General features: G+C 34.2%; 1 protein-coding gene across 1 annotated transcript in view; it reads left to right on the top strand.

The window, feature by feature from the left end:
* The first annotated feature begins 16814 nt into the window (after positions 1-16814).
* Positions 16815-27608, top strand: part of MINDY3 (MINDY lysine 48 deubiquitinase 3) — an 89588-nt gene continuing 78794 nt past the window's right edge. The window contains exons 1-3 of the mRNA XM_074266671.1: positions 16815-17247; positions 25778-25857; positions 27306-27366. Of these exons, the coding sequence (XP_074122772.1) occupies positions 17154-17247; positions 25778-25857; positions 27306-27366 (235 nt within the window). The 5' untranslated portion in view covers positions 16815-17153. The remainder of the gene's footprint in view (positions 17248-25777; positions 25858-27305; positions 27367-27608) is intronic.

Below are 27608 nucleotides of genomic sequence, written 5' to 3'. Positions count from 1 at the left end.
AGTTGTATTTATGTCATGTATATATCTAAATAGGTTAGCTGCTATGATTTCTTTTGCTACAACTTTAAGTGGAATTTCTCTTTCCAATTTTCTTATTTTCCTTGTCTATTATTTCCAAGATGAAATATAAAATCCTCTGGCTTTTAAAGCCATTTTCTGGTCACTTCCAAATCTGATTATACTAAACTCTCTTCTATATACTTTCACTCCAGTGACAAAGACTTCCTTATTGTTCCCACACAAGACATTCTATCTCCTTATTCTGTATCGTTCCCTTGGCTGTCTCTGTGCCTGGAATGTTCTCCCTCTTTGCCTTTAGAGATTATATCCACTTTATCCTTTGTATATCTTGTATGACCTTGGTTTTTATCATGTTATAAACTATGAACTCTTTGAGGGCCAGGATAGTGTTTTTACCTTTGTATGTGCTCCCAGAACTTGATACACTGTCATAGCAATAATAAATACTTGCTTACTTATTTAGAATATATAGAAATTATAATGATTTGGAAGAATTTATCTTATATTCCTCTACTTTGCTAAAGCTATTATCTCAATTCTTGATGATTATCTACCATAGTACCTATAAATAGTGTCTCCCTATAGTTATCTTATTTACTTTTTAAAATTTTTATTCTTATATCTAGCATTTCTATCACTATGTCAGATAATAGTAGAAGCATACTGCTTCATATCTGAACTTATTCAGAAAACTACAAATGTTTTTTCTATTATAATAATACTAATTATTTGTTAAATAAAGCTGCTGGACTAGCTCATGGGTCAAGCAGAGTCCTCTTACCCTCTTTGTGACCAAGTTAAGAATGACTTTCACATTTTTAATACAATAAAATTTTATCTTAAAGTATTTTTAAATGATGTTAACTCAAATTAGAAAAAATGTTTTTGATCATATTAGGGATCTTTTTATTCCTAAGCTTCTTAGTAGGGTTTTTCTTTTTACAAATACTATATTTTGTAGAATATTTATTAATGTTTTTCCCCATGGATTGTTGGAATCCAACACATTTGTTATTTCTTTGTTATTGTTCTCTTTGGAATAACTATATATCATTTATAACTACATTTATCATTAGGTATTATTTCTCTGATTTATTCTTTGATCCAGTAATTATTGAAAATATAGTTAGTCTCCATCAATATATTTTGTTCTCACCTTTTTTTCAATTTTCTACAAAGGGTATGTTTAATAATTCTGCATTTATGATCTGTTTATATAATTTACATTCTAAATTTTCAAAGGTACTATGATATGCTATAAAATATGAACATTTTAAGATTTGTATTCAATAATCATAAAAGTCTATCATGTATAATTTTTGAAGTTTGTTTAGAGCTATAATTTCTTTCGAGTCTGTCTTTCTGTTAAGTTTGTCAAGGATTGAACGAATAATATTAAAAATCACCTATTATTATCTATTTAAATAAAGTTTTTACAATCCAGTTAGATTTTTCTTTAATTATTTCCATGCTTTCTCATTTGGTAGATTTTATTACTCTTTAACATTGAATTACCTTATAATAGTAGAAGAACAGCTCCATCATACATCATGTAGGATTACCCAAAATTTAAATTTTTTAAAAGTAGGGAAAAGTATCACATCATATCAGTATGACCTAAATAATATCCCTTGATAAAATGAAGTGGAAGTGATTATTAGATTTAAGGGATTACATCTGGTAGAGTGTCTGCAAAACCATGGACAGGGATTTGCAATATTGTACAGAGAGCAGTAGCAACAACAAAAAAATTCTGAAGAAAAAGAGCAAGAGAACAAAATGGCTGTCTGATGAGGCTCTACAATAACTGAAAAAAGAAGGAAAGTGAAAGAGAAAGGATAAAGAGAAAGATATACATAACTGATTGAAAAATTTCAGAGAATATCAAGAAAAGGAAAGAAGGCTTTCTTACACAAGAAATGGGAAAAAATAGAATAGGAAAGAAAAGACATCTCTTCAACAAAATTAAAAATATCAAGGAAAAAAAGTTTGTGCAAAAATGGACATGATAAGAAAAAAATTATGGAGACTTAACAAAAGCAAAAAAAAGACTAAGAAGAAATGGCAAAAATTTACAATAGAACTACACAAGAAATATCTTTAAAAGACCAAAAATTGGTGTAGTTACTGATCCCGAGGCAAGCATCCTGAAGAATAAAGTTGATTGAGACCTTTGGAAGCATTGCTAACAAGACTACTGCAGATGATGCAATTCCAGCTGAATTATTTAACATCCTCAAATATGATGCCATTTAAGTGCTACTCTAAATATATCAGCAAATTTGGAAAACTCAACAATGACTTTTGGTTTGGAAAAGATCAATTTATAGCCCAATCCTAAAGGACAATTCCAAGGAATATTCTAATTATCAAACAATTGCATTCATTTCTCAAACCAGTAAGGTTATACTTATGATTCTTCAAGGAAAGCTTTAGCAATATTTAAAATTGCCAGAAGAATAGGCTGGTTTTCAAAGAGGCAGAGGAACTAAAGAACAAATTGCCAGTATTAACTGGATTATGGAGAAAACAAAAGAATTCTAGAAAAAAAAATCTACTTTTGTGTCATTGACCACACTAAAGGCTTTAACTATGTGTATCACAATAAAATGTGACAAATCATCAAAGAAATGCAAGTACCAGATCATATTACTTGTCTCGTAAGGAACCTATACATAAATTAAGAATCAATAGTTGGAACTGAACATAGATTAACTGATTTTAAGATTGGAAAAGGAGTATAACCAGTCATCTTCTTTATTTAAGTTATACACAGAGTAAAATTATTTAACTGATACATATGTGAAAAATACCAGGCTGTATACATCAAAAACTGGAATTAAGGTTGCCAGAAGAAATATCAACAACCTCAAATATACAGATGATCCCATTCTGATGGCAGAAAATGAAGAAGAACTAAGAAGCCTCTTGCTGAGAATGAAAAAGGAGAGTGTCAAATCTGGCTTGAATTTTAACAGCAAAACAAAAGCTAAGGTCTTGGCATTTGGTTCCATCATATTCTGATAAATAGAGGGAGATGAAATGGAAGCAGTATTAGATTTTACATTCATGGCCTCAAAGATCATTGTACATGGTGATCGTAGTTAAGAAATTAAATGATGCTTATTCTGTGGAAGAAAACTGGATAGCATACCAAAAACAGAGATATCACCTTGCCTACAAAGATCCATATTTTTTTTCAGTAACAAACGTATTGTTTGATTGTAAGGAAAACTGAGTGACACAGAATCAATGCTTTCAAATTGTGGTGCTGCAGATTTTTGAGAATCCTTCGGACAACAAATAGATCAAATTAATCCAGGTTCACTGGAAGTTCAAATACCAAAACTGAAGTGTATGTATTTTGGTCACTCAATGACAAAAAGGAGCTTTTTGGAAAATACCATAATGTTGGAAGGAAGGCAAAAGAAAAAGGGGACAGCAGAAGATGAGATGGATAGATAATATGATGGAATCAATGAAAATGAACTTGGAAAGATTTTAAGAGATAATAGAAAATAGATCCTGGCATGCTGTGTTCCTTGAGATCACAAAGCATCAAAAATAACTGAAAGACTCAACAACAAAAACAAAAAAATTCCTATTCTACTAAGTTTGACAAAAAAAAGTATTAATGTATGTCACAAGATTCCTACTAAATAGCAAAGAAAATACAAATAAAATTGGGTTAAAACAAAAAATTAATTTTTAAAAATTGAAAATTGAGCTAATTCCAAAATGAACTTATTTTCTAAACAATGAGGGTCTTTATACCATTAGGATAACTAAAGTACTGTATTTTTCCCTTATAATCACTAAAGTATGCAGTAAAAGAAAAAAAGGGGAAAAAACGCACTAAAAGAAGGAAATAAGTCTGTAGTTACTACAATTGGACTCCTAGAGGGGAAAAACAGATTTCCAGAACTATTAAAAAACTTAATGAATATAAAAACTCAAAAGATAAGGAGCAAAATTATAATTATTACTGCAGAATTAATTCTAAAAGAAAAATAATGGCATAGAAAAAATAAGATTTTTAATAAATAGTTTATATTCTGGAAAAGGAATGGTAGCAAAAACACACAAAAAATCCAGAAATGCAACAAGAGATTATTTTCCCACAGTAGTATTTTTACTTTTTTAAAATCATGTATAGTTTTCAACATTCATTTCACAGTCTTATGTTCCAATTTTTTTTCCTTCATCCCTTAGTTCCTCTCTCCCTAAGACAATAATCAATTCTTTTAAACATATTTCTATATTTGTCATGTTGTGCAAGAAAAATCAGACCAGAATGGAAAAAACACAAGAAAGAAAAAACAAAACAAAACTAAAAGGTGAAAACACTATGCTTTGATCCACATAGTCTCCATAGTTCTCTCTCTCAATGCAGATGGCATTTTCCATCCCAATTTGGAATTGCCTTCAATCATTGCATTATTGAGAAGAGCCAATTCCATCAGAGTTGGTTATCATATAATCTTGTTGTTGTGTACAACTTCACTTAGCATCAGTTCATATAACTCTCTCTAAGCCTCTAAAATCGCCCTGCTGATTGTTTCTTATAGAACAATAATTTTCCATAACATCCATATACCAAAACTTATTTAGGCATTCCCCAACTGATGAGTACCCACTCAATTTCTAAACTCTTGCCACTACAAAAAGAGCTGCAACAAACATTTTTGCACATATGTGTCCTTTTCCCTATTTTATCATCTCTTTGGGATACAGACTCAGCAGTGACACTGCTGGATCAATGGATATGCACAGTTTTATGGCTTTTTAGGCATAGTTCCAAATTGCTGTCAAGAAAGGTTGGACCATTTCACAACTCCACCAATAATGCATTAGTGAAGTAGCTTTCTCACATTCTCCCCAACATTTATCATCATCTTTCCCTCTCATCTTAGCCAATCTAACAGGTGTAAGATAGTGCCTTGGAGTTATTTTAATTTGCGTTTCTCTAATTAATACTGATTTAGAGCATTTTTTCATGTGACTAGAAATGGCTTTAATTTCTTCAAATAAAAATTGTCTCTTCATCTCCTTTGCCTATTTGTCAATTGGGAAATTCTTACAATTTCTTACAAATCTGAGTCAGTAATTTATATATTTTTACAATAAGATCTTTATCAAAAACACTAGCTGTAAAAACTGTTTCCCAGCTTTCTGTTTCCCTTCTAATCTTGGCTGCATTGGTTTTGTTTGTGCAAAACCTTTTTAATTTAATGTAATCAAAATGTTCCATTTTGCATTTCATAATGTTCTCTAGTTCTTCTTTGGCTATATATTTCTCCCTTTTCCACAGATCTGACAAGTTGACTATCCCTTGCTCTACTAATTTGCTTATAATATCACCCTATATGTCTAGACCATGAACCCAATTCTATATATTTCTTGGTATAGGGTGTGAGATGTTGACCAATGCCTAGTAGCTGTCATATTATTTTCATATTTTCCCAGGAATTTTTATACAGATAGTGAGTTTTTATTCCAGAAGTTGGAATCTTTGGGTTTATAAAACACTAGATTATTATCATCATTAAATAGTGTATCTTGTGTATGTAACCTCTTGCACTGATCTATTACTCTGTTTCTTAGCCAAGAAAAAACAAATGGCTTTGATGGATGCCAATTTATAACATAGTTTGCAATGTAACAAAAAATTAAAGACAAAAAAACAATAATGTTAAGTCCCATTATTTCCTTACGCAAAAGTTGACTTGTATGTAAAAGTTGACTTGTATTGGCTCCACTGTCATTAATGAAGAAAAAAGTTTGTTACAAAAATCCTGAATGATCTTTCTTATATATACATATTTTTTTTAATTTGAGGGACTTGTTTAGGGTCATAGACTTACTAAATTTCTTTGATAATATTCCTACCTAAGATTTTCTCATTCCAAGTCTAATATAGCCACCTGCTACAAGATATCACCAGTAATCAGGATTACCTAGAATACATTTGGAAAGAATAATTTTATCATTGTTCAGATCATCCATAGCAATGGAAGAATACTCATATTCATATTGTGCATATATTGCATGTCCATGTGCAATTTTAAATAGCATTCTCATTGTAATGGTAGCTCATTATTTGTAGGGATTATTTCTTTTGCCCCGTATCCCCAGCATTTAGCACAATGCCTGGCACAGAATAAGTGTTTAAAATATAACAAGCCTCAAACCATTCTGTGTCACTGTCTTGTCCCCCATTACTTTGCACAATGATTACAATATGATTGATAAGTCACTTTGAGTAGAAGTTGCCTATTCAAGGTCTATGGCAGAAATCATGATAGGATGAAGCTCTTTGGTCATCCAATGTGTTATTGATCTGAAAGACAGTAAAGGAATAGCTAATTCCAATAACCCCATTGTTCTCTCTTCCATTTTGAATCTAATTGTAGAGAGAATATACAAAGAGAAAGTGACATGGTTTTGATTGGCTTATTAAAACACAATCATGGAATTGTGAGTATTTAAAGGAAAAAAACAAAAAAAACAAAAAAACAAAGATGATCTGTCCAGCACAGTGTACCACTAGTGGTGGTCTGGTGGAATGGCACTCTGTTTCCTTGTCAGTCATTCAATAAACATGTATTAAGCACCTTCTATATGCGAGGGGCTATGCTATGTGCTAGAGATAAAAAGAAAGATAAGATAGTCCCTGCTTTTGAGGAGTTCACAGTTTAATGGGGGAGATAGCATGCAAACAACTATACACAAACAAATATAAGGAATAAATAGGACATTATCAAGAGGAGAGCACTAAAATTAGTAGGTATCAAGAAATGCAGAATTTTAGCTGGGACTTGAAGGAAGCTAGGAGGAGGAAATACAGAGGGAGAGCATTCCAGACATGGGAAAGACCTAGAGTCCAGACATGAAGAAAAGCTAAGGATACCAGTATCACTAGATCAGAGAGTATAGAGAAGTGGAATGAGAAGGGCTAAAGTATTTTTTTTTAAAAACCTAGAAAGATTTGGGGGAATGAGTAGCAAGTTTGAACACTAAGGAATTTATATTTGATGTGTCCCTAGAAAAATTTTCTGTGAATTTAATTCTTAGGCACAGGGAACATGAAAGAGTCAGCTGATTACAACTCAGTCAGTCAATACATCCACATCCTTGTCAGCATCTTTAAAAACTTTTCTTTTTCTCTAAGACATATCTCCTTCAGTTAGGGATTTCAGAATTTAAATTTATGTTCCCATTTTATTATGGGATAGCCTTTCTCAGAACACACACACACACACACACACACACACACACACATACACATACACACACACATACATTTATATATAATCAGTGGTCCTCAAACTTTTTAAATAGGGGGCCAGTTCACTGTTGGAGGGCCGTAGTTTGAGAATCCCTGAATATATATTCTGAGAAAGGCTATCCCATAATTCTTATGTATAAAGATTTATGTATGTCTGCATGTTTTCTGAGAAACAGTGTGACACTAGAGTAGGAATAAAGGAAATCTGGTATAAAATTCTTCCTTATATACTCAATTGCAATAGTACCATCAGCAAATCATTACATACATATATAATTTTGACTTAAGAACTTTCTGAAAATTCTCAGTTTCTTATTGTAAGGAAAGCTTTTAATGCAATGGTATTAGAAATTTATCTTTAGAATCCTAGATCTATGGTGGAAAGGGGCCTCAGAGGCCTTTGAGTTAAACCTCATTTTAACTAAGACCCAGGAAAGTTAAGTGACTTCACAAGTTACCAAGTTAGTAAACTCAGATCGGGAACTGAAATCTGATTTGCATTACGTTGCCCATCCTCTTTTCACTGTTCTATACTTCTTTTCTTTGTGTCATTTTAAAGGAATTGGGCAGGGGAACAAAATATATAATCCTTTTCAAACCTGACAAAAGATATTTAATATATACATATTGTTTCATTATGTCAGGAAGTATAATCATTAAATCCAAATATCTATTGTTTAGAAAATGAATTAAAGTTTCAATTATAGTTAAAATTAAACAACCTAACTCAGCAGATAGATGATCTTAAGTACCTTTTAAAAAGTGTGTGTACATGTGTGCACACACATATATACATATAAAGGACTGCTTGGCACAGTGGACACAGGGTCAGTTTTGAAATAAGAAGGAACAGAGCATACCTCAGATGGACATGTACTATGGTATTCTAGGCAACTCTGTTATTTACTTACCTACTTGGTTGGAGTAAGTCCCTATAGGGCATCCTTTCATTACAGACACCTAACAATGTGACATGTGATATACATAAAATAAATTCAAATTCCATAAAATAAAGTCAACTGTAACACAATGGCACCACCTGTTGATGTATTGGCTGAACTGAAATGAACCAGAAACGAGAGTAGTGTTGTCTATTGAGATACACTAAGAATGTCAGTAATGATCTCCTCCCCTTCTTCCTCCCCAATGGCCCAGTTTATATAACATAGTTTGCATTATGGCTAGTGCCCTTATTAAATCACAAGCTCTTACAGAATAGGAGTCATATCAAATTTCATATTTCTCATAGTGCTTAGAAAATGTTCTCTGCATTCTGATAGTCATAAAAATTGCTTTAGAACATTAATTTGATACTTAATATTAAGTAAGAAAAAATGGACATGATGAATAATGAATATTATCACAGCAAAATGAAACTTAAATGAAAAAAAAAATTAACAGACAAGAGGTGACTGGTAACTGGCCTGAAGATAATTATGTGCAGGCAAATCAACAAATTAGAGTAAAAATTGACATCAAAACCAAATTCAATTATATCCCAAAGAGATTTTAAAGGAGGGAAACAGACCCACAAGTGCAAAAATGTGGCAGCCTTTTTTTGTAGTGGCCAGAAACTGGAAACTGAATGGATATTCATCATTTGGAGAATGGCTGAATAAATTATGGCATAGCAATGTTATGGAATATTATTGTTCTGTAAGAAAAGACCAGCAGGTTGATTTCAGAGAGGCCTGGAGAGATTTACGTGAACTGATACTAAGTGAAGAAAGCAGAACCAGGAGATCATTTATACACAGCAACAGGAAGATTATACGATGATTAATTCTGATGGACATGGCTCTCTTCAACATTGAGATGATCCAAACCAGTTCCAATTGTTCAATGATGAAGAGAGCTATCTATACCCAGAGAGGACTGTGGGAATTGAGTGTGGTTCACAGCTAGCATTTTCACTGTTTTTGTTGTTGTTTGCTTCTCTTTTTTAATGGCTTGATATGATTTTTCTTGTGCAGCACGATAATTGTTTAAATATGTATACATATATTGGATATAACATATATTTCTACCATGTTTAAAATATATTGTTCTATTTTCCACTTAGGGGAGGGTGTGGGGGGGAACTGGAACGCAAGGTTTTGCAAGGGCTAATGTTGAAAAATTGCCCACTCATATGTTTTGAAAAATAAAAAGTTTTAATAAAAATATAACAAAAAAAAAAATCCAAAGACGGGATTAACAAGAGAAAAACTGCATACAATGAGAATAGTTTTATTTTAACCTATCCAAACAAGTTCTTAATGCTAAAAAATGAGAAATTTGTAAACTGAAATTCAAGAAATCAGACTCAGTTTTCTTACAAAAGTTTAGCAATAAATATCATCACAAAAAAGAAGTCAAGAAACACTTTTTTATTATAGTTTTTTATTGACAGAATATATGCATGGGTAATTTTTCAGCACTGTCCCTTGCAATCACTTTTGTTCCAACTTTTCCCTTCCCTCCCTCCACCCCCTCCCCTAGATGGCAGGCAGTTTCATGCATGTTAAAGTATATCTTAAATACAATATATGTGTACATATTTATACAGTTCTCTTATTGCACAAGAAAAATCGGATTTAGAAAGGTAAAAATAAACTGGAAAGAAAAACAAAAATGCAAGCAGTCCACATTCATTTCTTGTTAGGTTCTTACTAAGTGCTAAGGCGGTACTTGACAATTCTCTACTTCCGGCCTTTAAGGGAAGTTTTACCCCTTTGAACTTCTGGGGAGGAGCTTGCATGTTTAAGAGGAGCAAGTTCATTGGTTGAAGTATTTTTTCCCAGAAGTCCCTGAGTTATTCCATGCCCATTCTCTGGGAGGATAAAAGAAGCAACAGTGAGTAAGGGAGAGAAGTCTCTACTCTAGGTCAGAGTTGGCGGCTTGCTACAGGAAGAAGAATCTGCCCAAGAGATTGAGTTGAGATAGCAGAACTCTTCCCAGAGAGGGATCGGCAGTCTCTGGAGACAACAGAACGTTACAATTTCCCAGTGTTCCTTTCTGGGTGTAGCTAGTTCTGTTCATTCCTGATCAATTGGAACTGAATTGGATCTTCTCATTGCTGAAGATATCCACTTCCATCAGAATACATCCTTATACAGTATTGTTTTTGCCATGTATAATGATCTCCTGATTCTGCTCATTTCACTCAGCATCAGTTCATATAAGCCTTTCCAAGCCTCTCTATTCATCCTGCTGGTCATTTCTTACAGAACAATAATATTCCATAACATTCACATACCACAATTTATCTAAACCACTCTCCAATTGATGGATATCCATTCAATTTCCAGTTTCTGGCCACTACAAAAAGGGCTGCCAGAAACATTTTTGTACCTATAGATCTCTTTTCCTTCTTTAAGATCTCTTTGGGATACAAACCCAGTAGTAACGCTGCTGGGTCAAAGGGTATGCACAGTTTGATAACTTTTTGAGCATAGTTATCACTCTCCAGAATGGGTTGTATCCATTAACAATTCCACCAACAATGCATTAGTGTCCCCAGTTTTCCCCGCATCCCCTCCAACATTCGTCATTTTCTTTCCCTGTCATTCTAGCCAATCTGACAGGTGTGTAGTAGTATCTCACAGTTGTCTTAATTTGCATTTCTCTGATCAATAGTGATTTGGAACACCCTTTCATATGAGTAGAAATAGAAGAAATACTTTTTTTTTTTTTTTCCAAATAGAGAGACAGAGTAGTCACATGCCACTAATTGGTGTAATCAAAAGCAGAAGATTGCAAGCAATATCATCTCACAACAAACAACAAAAAGTGGAGAAGCAATATAGGAAATATTGGTCCTCCATTAGTTTAGATTCAATATTAGAATTAAATGGAAATGCTCTTATAAAATCTGATAGTTAATAAAGATATACTTAGACACAGCAGCAGAGGGATATGGAGTAGGAATATTCAGTGAGGACACTTCCATGGTTAAGAGGAAGGCAGTTCCTCTGCCCCTGTGGTACCTACATCATCAGCCTTAACCATTAAACCTCAATATCCAATTTGATACTCTAGGAGACCAGGAAGCCAAATTAATATCCTGAGTCAATTAAATCTCAAGGAAATCTATGATACTTTCTAAGAAGCAAAACTAATCTAGCCTGAATGGAACAAGGCATTAGAATAATCCTCCCACCATAAGCAAAAAAAAAAAAAAAAAAAAAGAGTCTGGGAAATAATTAAGGAAATTCATTCCAAGATAGTTATGCCCAGAATTAGAGTTAAAGCAATGAATAAAAAAAAGTATGGACAAGATTCATCAGCATTTCTACAATTATCTATTCTTGTTAATGATCTCTGCCATATTCTAAAAGATTCTAAAAATCTCAGAACATGATATTCAATATAAGGAAGGAAAAGGCAGTTAGGATCATGTACTTAAGAGCTCAAAAATACCTTTAAGGTGGAGTCCAATCCCCTTTCTGAGGAAACAATGGCCCCAAAATTAATATATTGTTCAAAGTCACAGCTGGTAAGTAGCAAAAGTGGGATTTTCATTCAGATGTTTTTTACTACAAATGCAATGCTTAAGATGAAATTGGGACAACCAGCTCAAGCACGCACAAAAAGATTCTATACATTATAGGAAGGAAAGCTAGCAGGTCATTTGTTACTGAAGGTCATTTCGCCTCTTTTTCTGGTCATATGTTTTTTGTAGGGAATCTCTTACTTGCATGCAAATCATTATTCCTAACATGCTAAAACTTATGCCCACCAACCTGACAGTTTTTAAAGCACTGAGGAATCACTTTCCAAGATATATTTTAAAAGATGCCAAATAATGAAATTATAATTTGGTGGGGAAAAGTGTTTGAAAGAACATTAAAAATCACTTGTCCATGTGACAATTTTCTCATCTCAATATAATAAAGAAAATAGGGTGCACACATAATGTAGGTAATCCTTGATGAAAATGTAAGCCTGTTGTCAGGCTGTCTAAGATGATTTTCTACAAAAGACCAAATCCTTATATATTTGTGCCTGGAAAATATACATCACACAAAATATACAAGATCTTACTATGTTTATTAATCATTAATTATTAAAAAATATTTGATTAAGAAGAGCAAAACATAGCTGCAAAGGATCTCCTCCAACAAATTTTCTATGTTATGTTATATGTTAACATATTATGTTATATGTTATATGTTAACATATAAAATATTTTTAAAAAGTAACTTATCAGAGATAACTGATAGTTTTTAAAAATTATTTTTATATCAGTCAATATATAAAATAACTAGGGACATATTTACCCAATGTCTGTCATTGTCATGGAAAATGCCCTACTTTTATAATGCAGCCAAAGGAGTAATTCTATTTAAAAAAAAAGATTTTTAAAAAATACTGTTTGAAAAAAAGTGGCAAATCTATCCACAATTGTCACTGATTCTTACAACTCAATAGCTATGACCTAAGGTCCTGCTCCAATTTTATAGAAGGAAATGTATACACTAAGAAAATATAAATTATCTGGCCCTTTGTGAGTTATGGGGTTGAGTATAAAATACTTTTTAATTGAATTAACTAATTATAAATTTAATCATCATATGTAAAGGAGGGCTACAAAATTATATGAAGTAGGAGAATAATCACTTAGGTTATAGGTTGCTATGGCACAGAAGATGCTTTGTTATCTTTCAAAATGTGGAATCTAGCAGTCCCAATAATACCTACTTTAATAAGGATACATCAAAATTATTGCTTTGATACTTTAAAAGTGGTGATGCTCTGTCTTGAAATGGAAAGTGAATAAAGAGAAACTTCATTAATATCTACTGACTTATATTTCCCTGATTCATACCAACCCAATACTAAGGAAAATTATAGATCAAATGCTTTTCCCTTTTGCTCCCTGACTACCTTCTTGTTGGCCTCTCTGCTTCAGGTTTTTCAACTCTCTAGTTCATCTGTCACTCAGTTGTCAAAATGATCTTTCTAAAATATAGGCTTGACTTATATGAACTGATGCTAAGTGAAATGAGCAGGACCAAGAGATCATTATATACTTCAACAACAATATTATATGATGATCAATTCTGATGGACGTGGCCCTCTTCAACGAGATGAACCAAATCAGTTCCAGTAGAGCAGTAATGAACTGAACCAGCTACACCCAGCGAAAGAACTCTGGGAGATGATTATGAACCACTACATAGAATTCCCAATCCCTCTATTTTTGTCTGCCTGCATTTTTTTATTTCCTTCCTAGGCTAATTGTACACTGTTTCAAGGTCCCATTCTTTTTGTATAACAAAACAACTGTTTGGACATGTATACATGTATTGTATTTAACATATACTTTAACATATTTAACATGTATTGATCAATTTGCCATCTGGGGGAGGGGGAGAAGGGAAGGAGGAGAAAAATTGGAACAAAAGGTTTTGCAATTTTCAATGCTAAAAATTTATCCATGCAAGCTATAATTTAAAAAATAAAATAAAATATAGGTCTGACAATGTCACATATTACCCCCCACACCATAATTCTTTTCTTCAAAGCTCTGTTCATATCTTTCTAGTCTTTTTAGACTTGCACATATTCTATGATTCAATAACTCTGAGCTTCTTGCAGAAGACACTTCATCTCCCTCCCATCCATTTTCACTAACTATCCCATGTATCTGAAATTCTTTCCCTCTTCACCTCCACTTTCTGGTCTTCTGGCTTCCTTTTTTAAGTATCAGATAAAATTTCTTTTGCAATAAGCCTTTCCTAGACATCCTTAATGTTAGTGCTTTCCCTCTTAGAATTACTTCTAACTTGTTTGTACATATTTCTTTGCATATTATTGTCCTCTATTAGATTGTGAGTTTCATGAGTGTAGGAACTTTTTTTTGTTTGTTTGTTTTCATTTGTTCCTTTCTTTGTATCTCAGTATTTAACACATCTGCCATGTACTAAGGATTTAATAAACATGTGGTTGATGACTTGACTCTTTTAGAATACTTTCATTTCTCATATCTATCTATATACATCTATAACAACTATCTATAGTTATATAAATATAATTTAATTAACCTGTCACTCAACCAAATGTCAATATTATTACCTTATAGCCACACATTAAACTGATGATAATTCACATTCAAATTTAAACAGGAAATGTAGAAACATCATTTTGCAATTTATAGGCTTGTAGAATTAGACTTGTAAACCTCAGAGATAGGTCACCTAGTTCAAATCCCACTTGAGGAAGTAGCAGTCCAGAGATTTGGGGACTTGTTCCACACAAGTACCCAAAGGAAGAGCCTAATTTGGGCTCAATTTCATGTGGATGAGGTTTTTCCATCAGAATTGTCTAAGGATTCCTAGAGGTTGTGAGCAGCCTAGGTTCAACACAGAAAACAATAAAGCTCAATTTCATAATCCCATAGCTCCAAATTTAGGGTTTAAATGACTTGTCCAGATTTACAATCAGTAGGTCTTTTGGACTCCACCTGGCTAGCTCTCTCCCACTATGTCACATTACTACTACTACTACTACTACTACTACTACTACTACCACCACTACCATTACTACTACAATTATTACTACTACTACTATTACTACTACTACCACTACCATTCCTACTACCATTATGACTACTGCTACTACTACTACTACTATAACTACCATTACTACTACTATTACTACCACTACCATTACTACTATTACTATTACTGCTACTACTACTACCACCATTACTACTACCATTACTATTACTGTTACTACTACTACTACCACTACCATTACTACTATTACTACTACTACTACTATTGCTACTATTGCTACTACTACTACCACTGTCATTACTACTACCATTACTACTACTACTACTACTACTACTAATACTATTACTACTATTGCTACTACTACCACCACTACCATTACTACTACTACTACTACTATTGCTACTATTGCTACTACTACTACCATTACCACTACCATTACTACTATTACTATTACTACTACTACTGCTACTACTACTACTACCACTACCATTACTATTACTATTACTACTACTACTGCTACTACTACTACTACCACTACCATTACTACTATTACTATTACTACTACTACTGCTACTACTACTACTACCACTACCATTACTGCTATTACTATTACTACTACTACTGCTACTACTACTACTACCATTACTGCTATTACTATTACTACTACTACTGCTACTACTACTACTACCACTACCATTACTACTATTACTATTACTACTACTGCTACTACTACTACTACCACTACCATTACTATTACTATTACTACTACTACTGCTAATACTACTACCACTACCATTACTACTATTACTATTACTACTATTACTGCTACTACTACTACTACCACTACCATTACTACTATTACTATTACTACTACTACTGCTACTACTACTACTACCACTACCATTACTATTACTATTACTATTACTACTACTACTGCTACTACTACTACTACTACCACTACCATTACTATTACTATTACTACTACTACTGCTACTACTACTACTACCACTACCATTACTATTACTATTACTACTACTACTACTGCTAATACTACTACCACTACCATTACTACTATTACTATTACTGCTACTACTACTACTACCACTACCATTACTACTATTACTATTACTACTACTACTGCTACTACTACTACTACCACTACCATTACTGCTATTACTATTACTACTACTACTGCTACTACTACTACTACCACTACCATTACTGCTATTACTATTACTACTACTACTGCTACTACTACTACTACCATTACTACTATTACTATTACTACTACTACTACTACCACTACCATTACTGCTATTACTATTACTACTACTACTACTACTACTACTACTACCACTACCATTACTATTACTATTACTACTACTACTACTACTACTACCACTACCATTACTATTACTATTACTACTACTACTGCTACTATTACTACTACCACTACCATTACTATTACTATTACTACTACTACGCTACTACTACTACCACCACCACCACCACCACTCCTGTCACTGCCACTGACAATACCTAACACACACAATACAGTAAGAGGAGGAGAGAAAGAGCCAAAGGACGAGTCGGACTCGGCAGTGACTGGGAGGTGTCCGTTCTTTGGCGAGATTTTCATCTGCTGATCGGGGTCACCCACAGACTAGACCGAACAACAATGTAGTTTTATTATTACTGAATAACACTTTCCCAGACAAAGGGAGCTCGGACCTTGCCTCCAGGCGAGCCTTGGAAAGCTCCCTTTAGGGTATGACTGAGGCGCTGTGGGGATCGGGAAGGGAACGGGAGACACATAGAAGGGGAAAAAAGGACGGTGGCTGGCTTCTAAAGGAACTTCCCCAGCGGGTGCCAGTCTCGATTCACCCACTAAACCAAAGGTAAGAACTGGCTGGACAGCTCCCGACCTAAGAAGGAACGAGCGCCTCTAGCACTCCGGCCACTTCCGCTTCCGGGAAGGACGCCCCGAAGCCGTCCCCGCCTCCCAGGCTCGGACGGGTGGGTGGGGCTAAAGGGAGGAAGTAGAGAAGAACAACTTCCGGTCCTGCGGAAACTCGGCGCGGTGCCTTGGCTGACAGGCGCCGGATCCTGCAGAAGTGCCCGCTCCCTTCCCTCCTCTCCCCGGTCCTCGTCGTCCTTCTCCTCCTTCTCCTTTCCTTCCTCTTCTTCCTCCTCTCTTTCTTTTTTCTCTGCCTCCGCCTCTTTTGCCGCCTTCTCCTCTCCTTCGCCTCCGCTGCCTCAGCCCGAGCCTTCCCAGCCTCCCCAATCCCCATGTTTCGGGGCGGGAGGCCTGGAAGCGAAAACCCGTTCGCCGGCACTTCATCATGTCCGAACTGACGAAAGAGCTGATGGAGCTGGTGTGGGGCCCCAAGTCCAGCCCCGGCCTCTCCGACACCATCTTCTGCCGCTGGACTCAAGGTACCGCGGGGCCCGCGCCCCTCCCCCGGTCCCGCGGGGCTCGTCGCCCCCCTGGCGTGGGCCCTCCGGGCGCGGGGCGGGCAGGTGCCAGATCTCGGGGACCCCACCCCACCTGGGCGGGGAGGTCCCCGCCGGAGGCGCTCCCAGAGGGCGGTGGTGTGGGCTGGCTCCGAGAGCGCTGCTCCTTTTACCCGGAGTCCGGGAACTTCAAAAGAAAGATAACTCACGTCAGTAGGATCGGTTTCCTTTGTAATCTTACACAGAGTTAAGGCATTTTATTTAGTGAACAAGCAGTAGCGAAGCCCTTGCGATGTGTCTGGCACCTTGTGAAACGCTAAGAGTACAAAGAAAGACAGCCATACAGAATGACCCTGCTCCCCAGGGGCTTAGTTTATGGAAAAACGTTACGAGTAGGGCAGGTGGGCGTCTTTAGACTGCCAGAGGGGGCACGGTACAGAAAGGTGCAAGATCTCGGTCTGCACTTGTCATCCGCGTCAGTTTCCTAGAAAAGGTCGATTTAGTGGGATTGTTATAGACTAAGGTTATGGAGCCTCATGTCTGCCCTCCATTCCTGTCAGTTTCAACTTTTAAAAGGGTGATCTCATCGAATTATTCTAGGCTAAGGTTAAGAACTTGACTACTTAAATCCTCATCAGTTTCCTATAAAGATTTCCTTTAGTTGGATTACTCTAGACTTTGGCGAAGATCCCCTTGTCAACACTTTGTCCACACCGGTTTCCTATTAAAAAAAAAAAAAAAAAAAAAAAAACAAACAACAACAACAACCCAAAAAAAAAACTGACTTAGTTCACCTGTTTTAGGCTAAACCCTTTTCCACACTTTTCATTCACCTTCATCAATTTCCCGTTAAAAAAAAAGAAAAAGAAAAAAAGAAGATGGCTGTGATGATTTAATTGTATTGTTTTCAGCTTGGTTTAGAACTTTTTGTCTATATTTTGTGTTCTCAGAGAGTTTCCCATAGAAATGAGTGACTAAGTTGGAATATTTTAGGCTAAGGTTAATAAAAAATTCTTAGTTCACACTTTGTACCCTCATCAATTCTCCTCCATCCTTCCCCACCAAAAAAGGATGACTCAATTAGATTGTTCCAGACTGAGATAAATTAAGACGCCTCTTTGCTGTTCACATCAGCTTGTTTCTTAGACTTAGATTGTTTGTATTAAGGGAGGAATATAAGAGGTAGATGGGTGGTCAGAGGAAGCTGTTTTATTACAACTTACATGTTGTAATTGTTTGTGGTTTGTCACTAATGTTCAAGGTGTGGTACAGAATGTAAGATTACACTATATTAATGCCTTCAGAGTTTGGATGAGACAAGACTCTCGCTTATATCTCTCTTATGAAAGGGTGGCAATTTTATCTTCAGAGCCCAGGGGAGCCAAGAACCCCAAACAGTTCCCCTAGTACTGTGGTAATTTTGGCAGATCACATTTGGAATTGTATTTTTTGGTATGAGAGTAAAAGTTTGTGGTTACTTTTGAGACCACCTTTTGGGTATTTTTAAAAAATTCTAACAGCCTATTTATGGAACAAATATCTGCTCGATAAAGTAATTATTAAATATTTAAAATTGAAAAAATATACATCATAAAGAAAAACATAATAATCCCTTTCTTGGAATTGTTTCAATATCTTTCAAATTAAGAACTTTAGTATTTTAGAGTTGGAAGTTTAAAGATACTTTATTCCATCCTTTCTGTACTTCATTTTAGGACAGCTGGTTTTTATTTAAACTCAGAACCAAAAATAGTGTGTTGAGAGCTGCTTAATATATATTTGTTGATTAATGACAGATTAGAAATTGGTTCCTTTCCCAGGTTAAGTAGCATGTCAAAGTCATAGCTCTGGTTAGTAGTAAAATCATAGAATCTTTAAATTGGAAGGATTCTCAAGTGGCCAAATAGTCCAGTTCATGCCTAAATAAGAGTCCTTTCTATGTCATACTAAGTAGTCATCTAATACTTCCAGTGAGAGGGAACACACTACTCTCTTCGAAGCCCATTTCATTTTTTATAATTCTAATGGGTAAATTGTTCAGTTTTTCTTTTATTTGAGTCTAACTATCCTTCTCCCCTTCCTCCCCTTCCTCCCCTTCCTCCCCTTCTTCCCTTTTTCCTTTTATTATAGCTTTACTACTTTGATCCTACATTTGGCCCTCTTGGACCAGAAAGAAAAAGCCTGATCTTTCTTCCATATAGCAATCTTTCAAATACATGAACACAGCCAATCACATCCCAGTCTCCTCCACCCTTAAATTTCCCAGCTTTTTTAGTGACCAGAATATGACCTGAATTCTTTACTAAATCATTTCCATTTAAACTGTTTGCTGTTCCCCAAACACTTTAAAACATCCCCCACTTCTGAACCTTTGCATAGGATATCCTCCGTACCTGCAAAACATTGCCTCCCTCCTCAGAATCACTAATTTCTTTTCTGCATGAGATCTATACTGATTTTTGCCTTTTCTCTTTCTTAGTACTGCTGTTACTCCTCAAAATTACTTTATATTTGGTTTAGGAATTGTGGTTGTTGCGGTGGTACTATACTTTGAATAAATCTTATGTCCATCTTAATGAGATGTAATTGGTCTAAAATCTTGCATTTTCAAATCTTATCTTAAATTTTATGTTTTCCTTTTAATTACTCTTTGGATCTTTGCATTTTGATAACAAACATGAATAAAGCTGGTGATATTTATGCATAGTGTTGAAATAAAAAAAACTTAATGAAGCATTATTTTGCTTGCCTCAAAACTCACCATCTAATCTGTGTATAATCTGTGATAATGTTTTACCTTGCTAAAATAAGGAAATATTAAACTTTCATTTTGTACTGTAAACTTACAGTGTGGTAGTGTAGTGTGAAATAGTTTAATTGTGGGCTTTGCCAAACCTAGAGGTTACCAGGTTTTTAGACTAGAAAGCTATCTTAGAAATCAAGTCCAACTGCCTTATTTTTATAGATGAGAAAGTTGGAGGGAGAGAGTTTAAATGGGTGCTCTTGTCCTCAAGAAGCTGTCAATCTCTAGTTCCAAAAATAATCTTTGAGAGAATATGTTCTCTTATATTTATCCTTTACAAAATGCAAAATAAAATTGAGCTTGACAAGTTTTCAAGAGGAATAATAGTGATGAAGCATATCATTTTCCTGGATAGTTTCACTCTGATATATTCTCAATCCTAAAAGAAATGCTTGTGTTCTCAAGTTTTCTTTGACAGTTACCCACACCTAAAGAACTACTACACCTACTTCCATTTCAATGCTTTAATGTTTGCCAAATGCTTTCTTCACTACAGCGGTGGGTGAGATAAGTAGGATCACAATTATTGTTCCTTTTTTTTTTTTTTTTTTTTTTTTTTTTTTTTAATGATAGATTAGCTAGGGTTGTCCAGGTAGGTGGGATACTTGTGGCCATTCTGCTAGTAAGTGCATGCCTGTTATCTGTGATTCTAACTTTCCATAAGTCTTGACTTAGACTTTAATCAAATTGAAAAGTACATACATTTCAGCATTGATATGACTAACTAATGGACTTTTGGATTATTTGCAGATAAAAGGTTATATTTATAAAATTGCTGAAAAGGACTCATTGAAATATTAATTAGAGTAGATGCCTTTACAGGAATAATTTAATAAATATCACTTCAGAACTTAGAATGTTTCATATTCACTTAGAAAAATACTTAACAGAACAAAATGCTTTAGATGAGCAATTTCAAACATTGTTAATGTTTCAGAGCAACTAAGTATATGCATTTGGTGATTAAATTGGTTACATTGAAATGAAGTTTAGAGTTGGCTTTTGTTTTATTTTATTTATTTATTGAAGTTCCAGTTGCCAGAGATTGCTCCAGTGGTCATTTGGGATATCAGAGTAGACAATAAGACTCCACTTTGCTGCACTTAAAATGCTGCATTAGTGTTCTGACATCAACTCTGGCATTGTTTCACAAATCTATAATGGTACTTAGTATTGGATTGCATTCAGATCTTGAGCCATCATAAAGAAACAATTGATTTAAGATTTGCTTTTTGGTTTGTTTGTTTGTTTTTTTTTTTTGGGATGTTGGTTTGTGTGTTTAATTTTGTTATTGTTTGATTTTTAGAAATAAGGCTTTTTTAAAGACCATGTTTAGAGGATGTTTCTATTATAGAATTGCCACTGGCTGATCAAATGGAGAAATTTTGAAATGTAGTCAGAGCATAGGCATCTATACGCTGGCAACTATATTGTAGATGAGTGAGTTTTGAAATGGCAGAATTCCAGTACAAATTATTTTCATGAATATCTAGAAATGAAAGTCATCCCTATATAGCTGGCATAACTGTCAAAAATACATCGACAGGCTAATCTCATTCATTTTGATTGTTTTAGATTGTGTTAATTAGTATCAGAAAGAGGCTATAAGTGTGGTTTATGGTTTACCTAAATATTAGCAAAATGTTTGATAATTATTCTTGTGAACAAGATGGAGAAATGTGGACTAAATGATAGGTTAGAGAGGGAGAGAGGAAGCTCATTAAAGAGCAGAACAGAAAGGTGAGTCATTAGTAGGTTGATGGTAACTTGGCAGTTGGATTTAGTGACTTACTCTAGAAATCTTTTCTTATCTGTGTTGTTTTAATACCTTTTTGACCTGAATATAGGTATATGTTTATAAGCTAAATAGAGAAATCGATTACATATATATATGTATGTGTATATAGATATGTATGTATAAGATGCATATTCTACATGTAAACATATACTATAGTTAAATATATAATGCAAACAGCAAATATATACATATATGGCACGTATATATGTGTTCATATCAAATATGCAGGTGACAAGGTAGGAGAAATAGCTAATACACTGATAAAGTCAGGACACAAAAAATATTTGATAAGCTACAAAAATGATCTCTGCATGATGAAATTTAACAGACTGGCCAATGTTTTGTTTTGTTTAAAATATACGCACATATGTATACACACATATATAAATATATATATGCACCCAGGATACATATGTATGTGTGTAGGGGGTATTACAAGGGAAAGTTTCTGTAGTGGGATAGAGATAAGTTAGTGAATAATGATTTTGACTCCCCTCAAAAGGGAATCGTAACATTTAAAATGCACAAAACAAACAAAAAGTATGTAGAAAGGGACATAAATTAATGGTTTTTACTATTTTTAAAATTTGCATATATTTAAGAAAAACTACATTAGAAATTGTTTTGTTTCTCATTCTTTGTATATTGAAATGTTTATGGTTCAGTAAAAAGATACTGTATAAAAAACAGGGACATGGAAAGCTTTTTATTATCATAAAGTCAATGATTGGACATGGAAGAGTATTTTAGTGAACTTTAGATGCACTATGCATAGTGTGAAGTCTAATGTCCAGGACTAGGACAGCGATAGCATCGTACTGCTCTCCTCTGGTGAGATCATACCTTATGTTCAGTTCTGCATTCTATATTTTAGGAAAGTCATAGATGAAGTGGAGAATGACTACAGAAAGTAATGAGGATCATAGAATTAGAGCTAGAAGGGATCTTAGAAGCCATCTAGTTAAACTCTTATGATAAGAGTTGATGAGATGAGAAAATTGGGGCCCAGATAGTTTGTGACTTGCCCAGAGTCAGGCAAGGTGTAAGTGAAAGAGACAGAATTTGATTGAAGTTTGGCTTCTTCTGTTCCAGTGGGTTTTTTTTTTCCTCTGTACAGTCATAATTGGTGAAGAACCTTGGTAAAGGTTGCCTCCCATATGTTTTCTTTCTGTTTACTATTTCCAGTTTATCCTGTACCTTACTTGTACATAGTTGTATATTATCTCCCTCTTTGGACTGGAAACTCCTTGAGAGCAGGTTTTACTTTTTGCCTTTTTTTATTATGCCCCCTTTCCCCACCCCCACTCCCCCAGAGATTAGCAGTGTTTTGCAAAGGATACGTAGCAACTATTGAAAAATTCCATTTTCCAGCAAAGGAAGGGAGATGTATTTTCTCCTTTTTTAAGTATCAATTTTCAACATAATTATACAACATTCAGTGTTTTTTTTTTGTTTGTTTGTTTTTTGTTTTTGTTTTTTCTCGTTTACATTGTTATAATCATTTTGTATTTTTGGTAATTATTTCATTCAATGTCAGTTCATTAATTTCATGTGTTTGGTATGTCTTCCCACTTAAAATTTAAACTTAGTTTATACTAACACATGCTTCTTTTTTCTGTAACTTAAATTCTAACACCGGAAGACATAATATGACCTGGTGTAGAACAAACTAAAAACAAGAGGCAGCTAGGTGAAGTGGAGAGAGCACTGTCCTTGGAGTCAGGAGGACCTGAGTTCAAATTTGGCCTCAGACACTTAACCCCAACTGTCTCAAAAAATAAATTAAAAATAAAAACAATATAAAATATCTAATAGCTACAAAATGTAAAAAACAGACCAAAAAACCCCCACCACTTAAAGTTCATGACATATAATTAATTATAATGACCAACATGGGCAAAAAGCAGCTAAGCAATACAGTAAATAGAATGCTGGACTTTAAGTTGGGACACCTCTCACACTTAGTAACTATGTGATACCTACTTCTTGAAGTGGTTGTGAGAATCGGATAACTTGAGCGCTTAACACAGTGCCTGGCACTTAATATGTACTTAATGAATGCATATTACTCTTTTCTTCTCCTACTGGAAAAACTAGCCACAAAACATTACCTTTAATGGTTTGAAACAGGTCGTTTAAATCAAATCTGCTTCTTTTCAATTTCTGCTCCTTGCTCCTAATTCAGCATTTTGGGATCAAGCAGAACAAATTAATCTCTTTTCTAATTAATATGTTTTCAGTACTGAAATATTCTTTTCATGTTCTTCTTAAAATTATTTTTCTCCTAGCTAAACACCCTAAGTTTATTTAAGTGACCCTCATATTATGGCATCAACTTAACTCTTGTTTAAAGTTCTTACTGGTGTCTAACTTTTACATCATTTTAATTTTTGATCATATTCCCTCTTCAAATAACTATCCTTGTAATAAAGAATAAAAGTGGAGGGGGAAGAAATTAAGCCAAACTAATAAATTAATCAACTAAGTTAGATTCTAACTGCTCTCCCCAAAATTACCAATGATCTATTCACTATATCTAATCACCCTTTCTTAATCTACATTCTTCTTGACCTCTATAGCTTCTGACAAAGTTGATCAGTTTCATCTCCTTGATAACTGAAAGGTTTTCATGACACTATTTCACAGTCTCCATTAATGGATCTGTATCCAGTGGCTCCACTGATTGTGAGTATCCCTCAGGACTCTGTCTTTGATTTTCTTCTCATCTCCCACTAGATACCAGTTGACAATTTCATCAACTTTAATGGAGTCTCAAATCTGCTTATTTAACCCTAATTTGTCTCCTAACTTCCAGTCTTATATCTCAAACTTCTTTTAGGCCATGTTGAACTGGATTTCTATCTTAAACATATCCAAAACTGAATTATTTTTCTATTCAAATTCTCCCCCCTTGCACATTTCCCTATTAATGTTGAGGGTACCATCATCCTTATAGTCACTGGAGCTTACAACTTTGGTGTTATCCTTGATTTCCTCTCTCTCATCCCCTCAGTATAAAATCTGTTGCAAAAGCCTGTCTGTTTTACCTCCATAAAATTTTTCGAATGTGACCCAATTTTTTGCCAACCCTACTACCATCCTCATCTCATATCTGGACTATTGCTGGTCTGCCTGCTACATGTCTTTCCCACTCTAGTTCATCTTCCATTTATCTCTCAATGATCTTCCTTGAAATTCAGGTCTGAACTTGTTACTTCTCTCCTACTTAGTAAACATCTATGGCTCCCTATCACTTCCAGGATCAGCTATAAAATTCTGTACTTGACTTTCAAAGAACCTTTCCCCTACCCACTTTTCTGGCTTTCTTACACATTTGCATAATAGTTGTTATTATGTTTTACACATACTCTTCAATTCAGCTCTTAAAAAAATTATATATATATATAGATATAGATATAGATATATAGATATATATATACAGATATATACATATATATATATATAGATATATATAGATATTCTAAGGAAGGAACGAAACCATTTTAGTACCAGCATACATTTATTAGACTCCTAATTGCTATCTAGTTTTTGCCGATGCACAACTTTTATGATAGGCAAAACAAACTTTTTTAATCCTCAGAAGAGTCAATAATGACATTTGTAAATAAAGGTGATCTAGAACCTCTGTCATTTTTTGCCTAGCTTGTTTTTGTTTGAGCATTGAGTAAATATTAAATAGTAAGCTTTAGAGGTTCATCACCCTGAAACCAAACTCAGGAAGATCTGAGGCATACTCAATACTAATAGCAATAGACTTGAGGTGTCTCCAGCCTTTTACTCCACTAATCAATCAATTCTGTAGATATTTTGCTTGCTCTGATGAGTGATATTTCTCATACACCCATTTATTTCATGATCTTTTTAATCATTTTATTTATTTTTACTTTTAGGCTTTGTGTTTAGTGAATCGGAAGGTTCTGCACTGGAACAACTTGAAGGTGGCCCCTGTGCAGTTATTGCTCCTGTTCAGGTAATAAGTGCTAGTGATGATTATTACAACATACATGGTGAGGAGACTCTGTTCAATCTTAGGGTTATTTGTTTTTATAAGGGGGTTCATCTGGACCCATGTTTGCATTGCTTTAGGGAACTTCTCAAGCAATGTATATATCTCTGGGTATTTCACCTATAATTTAAAATTCTAGGTTTCCTGAGGCATTGAAGGTAAATCATTTGCCCAGGGTCACATAAATAGAGGCGATCTTGAATCCAGGTCTTCTTGCTTTCAAAGCTGCCTTTCTACCTATTATGCCTGTGCCACACTGCCTCCCATATTTGCAAAGCTTCTAGTTTACAAAAATTTGTATAATTGTTAATTGTGGACATAAGGCTTTTACTCACCGTGAACAATATAAGGTGCTATATAAGCCTAAAAGGGTAAAATGCTGATTTATAAATATATATATTTCTATAGGGTTCATGCATATACTTCTTTGAATACTTAAACTCTTTTTCATATTACACTTTACCATCATAGGAACAAATACTTATTTATGTAGCACTTTTAAGTTTGCAAAGTGTTTTGCAGGGTTTTATCTTATTGGATAATCCAGTGAGCAAGGGAAAACCAAGAGTCAGAGAGGCCACATTTTTGATCACAGAGCTCAGAAATGTCAGAAGTAGAATTTGGACTCAAATCTTTTTAGCTTCAAGATCAGTATGTTTTCCACTGCACTAGTCTACTCACTATGAACAAATAACAATTGTCAGTCAATAAAAGTTTACCTGCCAAGCATTGTTCTAAATGCTTGGCTTACAAATACAGAAAGGAAAGTCCCTGTCTTCCAAGAGCTTATAATCTAACAGGGAAGATAACACACAAAAGGAAGAGGAGTGGAGAATAGATGACAGACTTGAATATCCTCCTTAAGTGGAAGTTTAGAGAAGAGCTCTTCACTCTCTAATCAGAAGCATCCTAGGGCCAGAGGATATTGATTCAGTGTGAGTAGAAAAAAGTCTTGGGGGATGATGAAATTCCTGAGAGCATGATGGAAAAGTCCAAATGATGCACATGATTGTAAAGCTTTTTGCTTTCATTCAGTTCCATTTGTTGAGAATAATATGCCTGACAGAAGAATATGCTATTATGATCTAAATATGTATTGTATATATAAAAATATAATATATAACATAAACATATACAATACACAATTATAATATTTTTGAATTTCTGTCACTGCAAACTTAGTTTTAAAATTAAATGTAACTTTAAATCAGTTTTAGCAATTAAAACAAGTTCATATGAGAAAAACCTAAAATAATGTTTTCATATTGGGGAAATTTCAATTCAGTAGAAACTTTCAAAGTATAGTTAAAAGATCTGAACAGAGCAGTGAGAGATTACTTATACTTTAAAATTAGAGATTGGGTTTCTGCTATGTTATATATTCTAATAATTTTTGCTTCAATTTCATAAAGGCATTTCTTTTGAAGAAGCTATTGTTTACTTCTGAAAAGTCTTCTTGGAGAGATTGCCAAGGTACTTTATTGTTATTTGTTTTTGTTAATTATTCATCTTGATTTTGTAGAAACTTACTTTAAATGCATTTTATCTAATCAACAAGTATATTATAATTACATCATTTTTTCCACTTAATAATATTTTATTATTTTTCAATTATATGTAAAGATAGTTTTCAGCATTCACTTTTATAAAATTCTCAGTTCCAAATTTGCAAGCAACCTGATAAAAATAATACATGTACAGTCCATGCTTTCATA

The sequence above is a fragment of the Sminthopsis crassicaudata genome, chromosome 5 (genome assembly GCF_048593235.1).
Source record: "Sminthopsis crassicaudata isolate SCR6 chromosome 5, ASM4859323v1, whole genome shotgun sequence".
Lineage (NCBI taxonomy): Eukaryota > Metazoa > Chordata > Mammalia > Dasyuromorphia > Dasyuridae > Sminthopsis > Sminthopsis crassicaudata.
The sequence above is the reverse complement of the archived record's forward strand: the minus strand, read 5'-3'. Positions and strand labels throughout refer to the sequence as shown.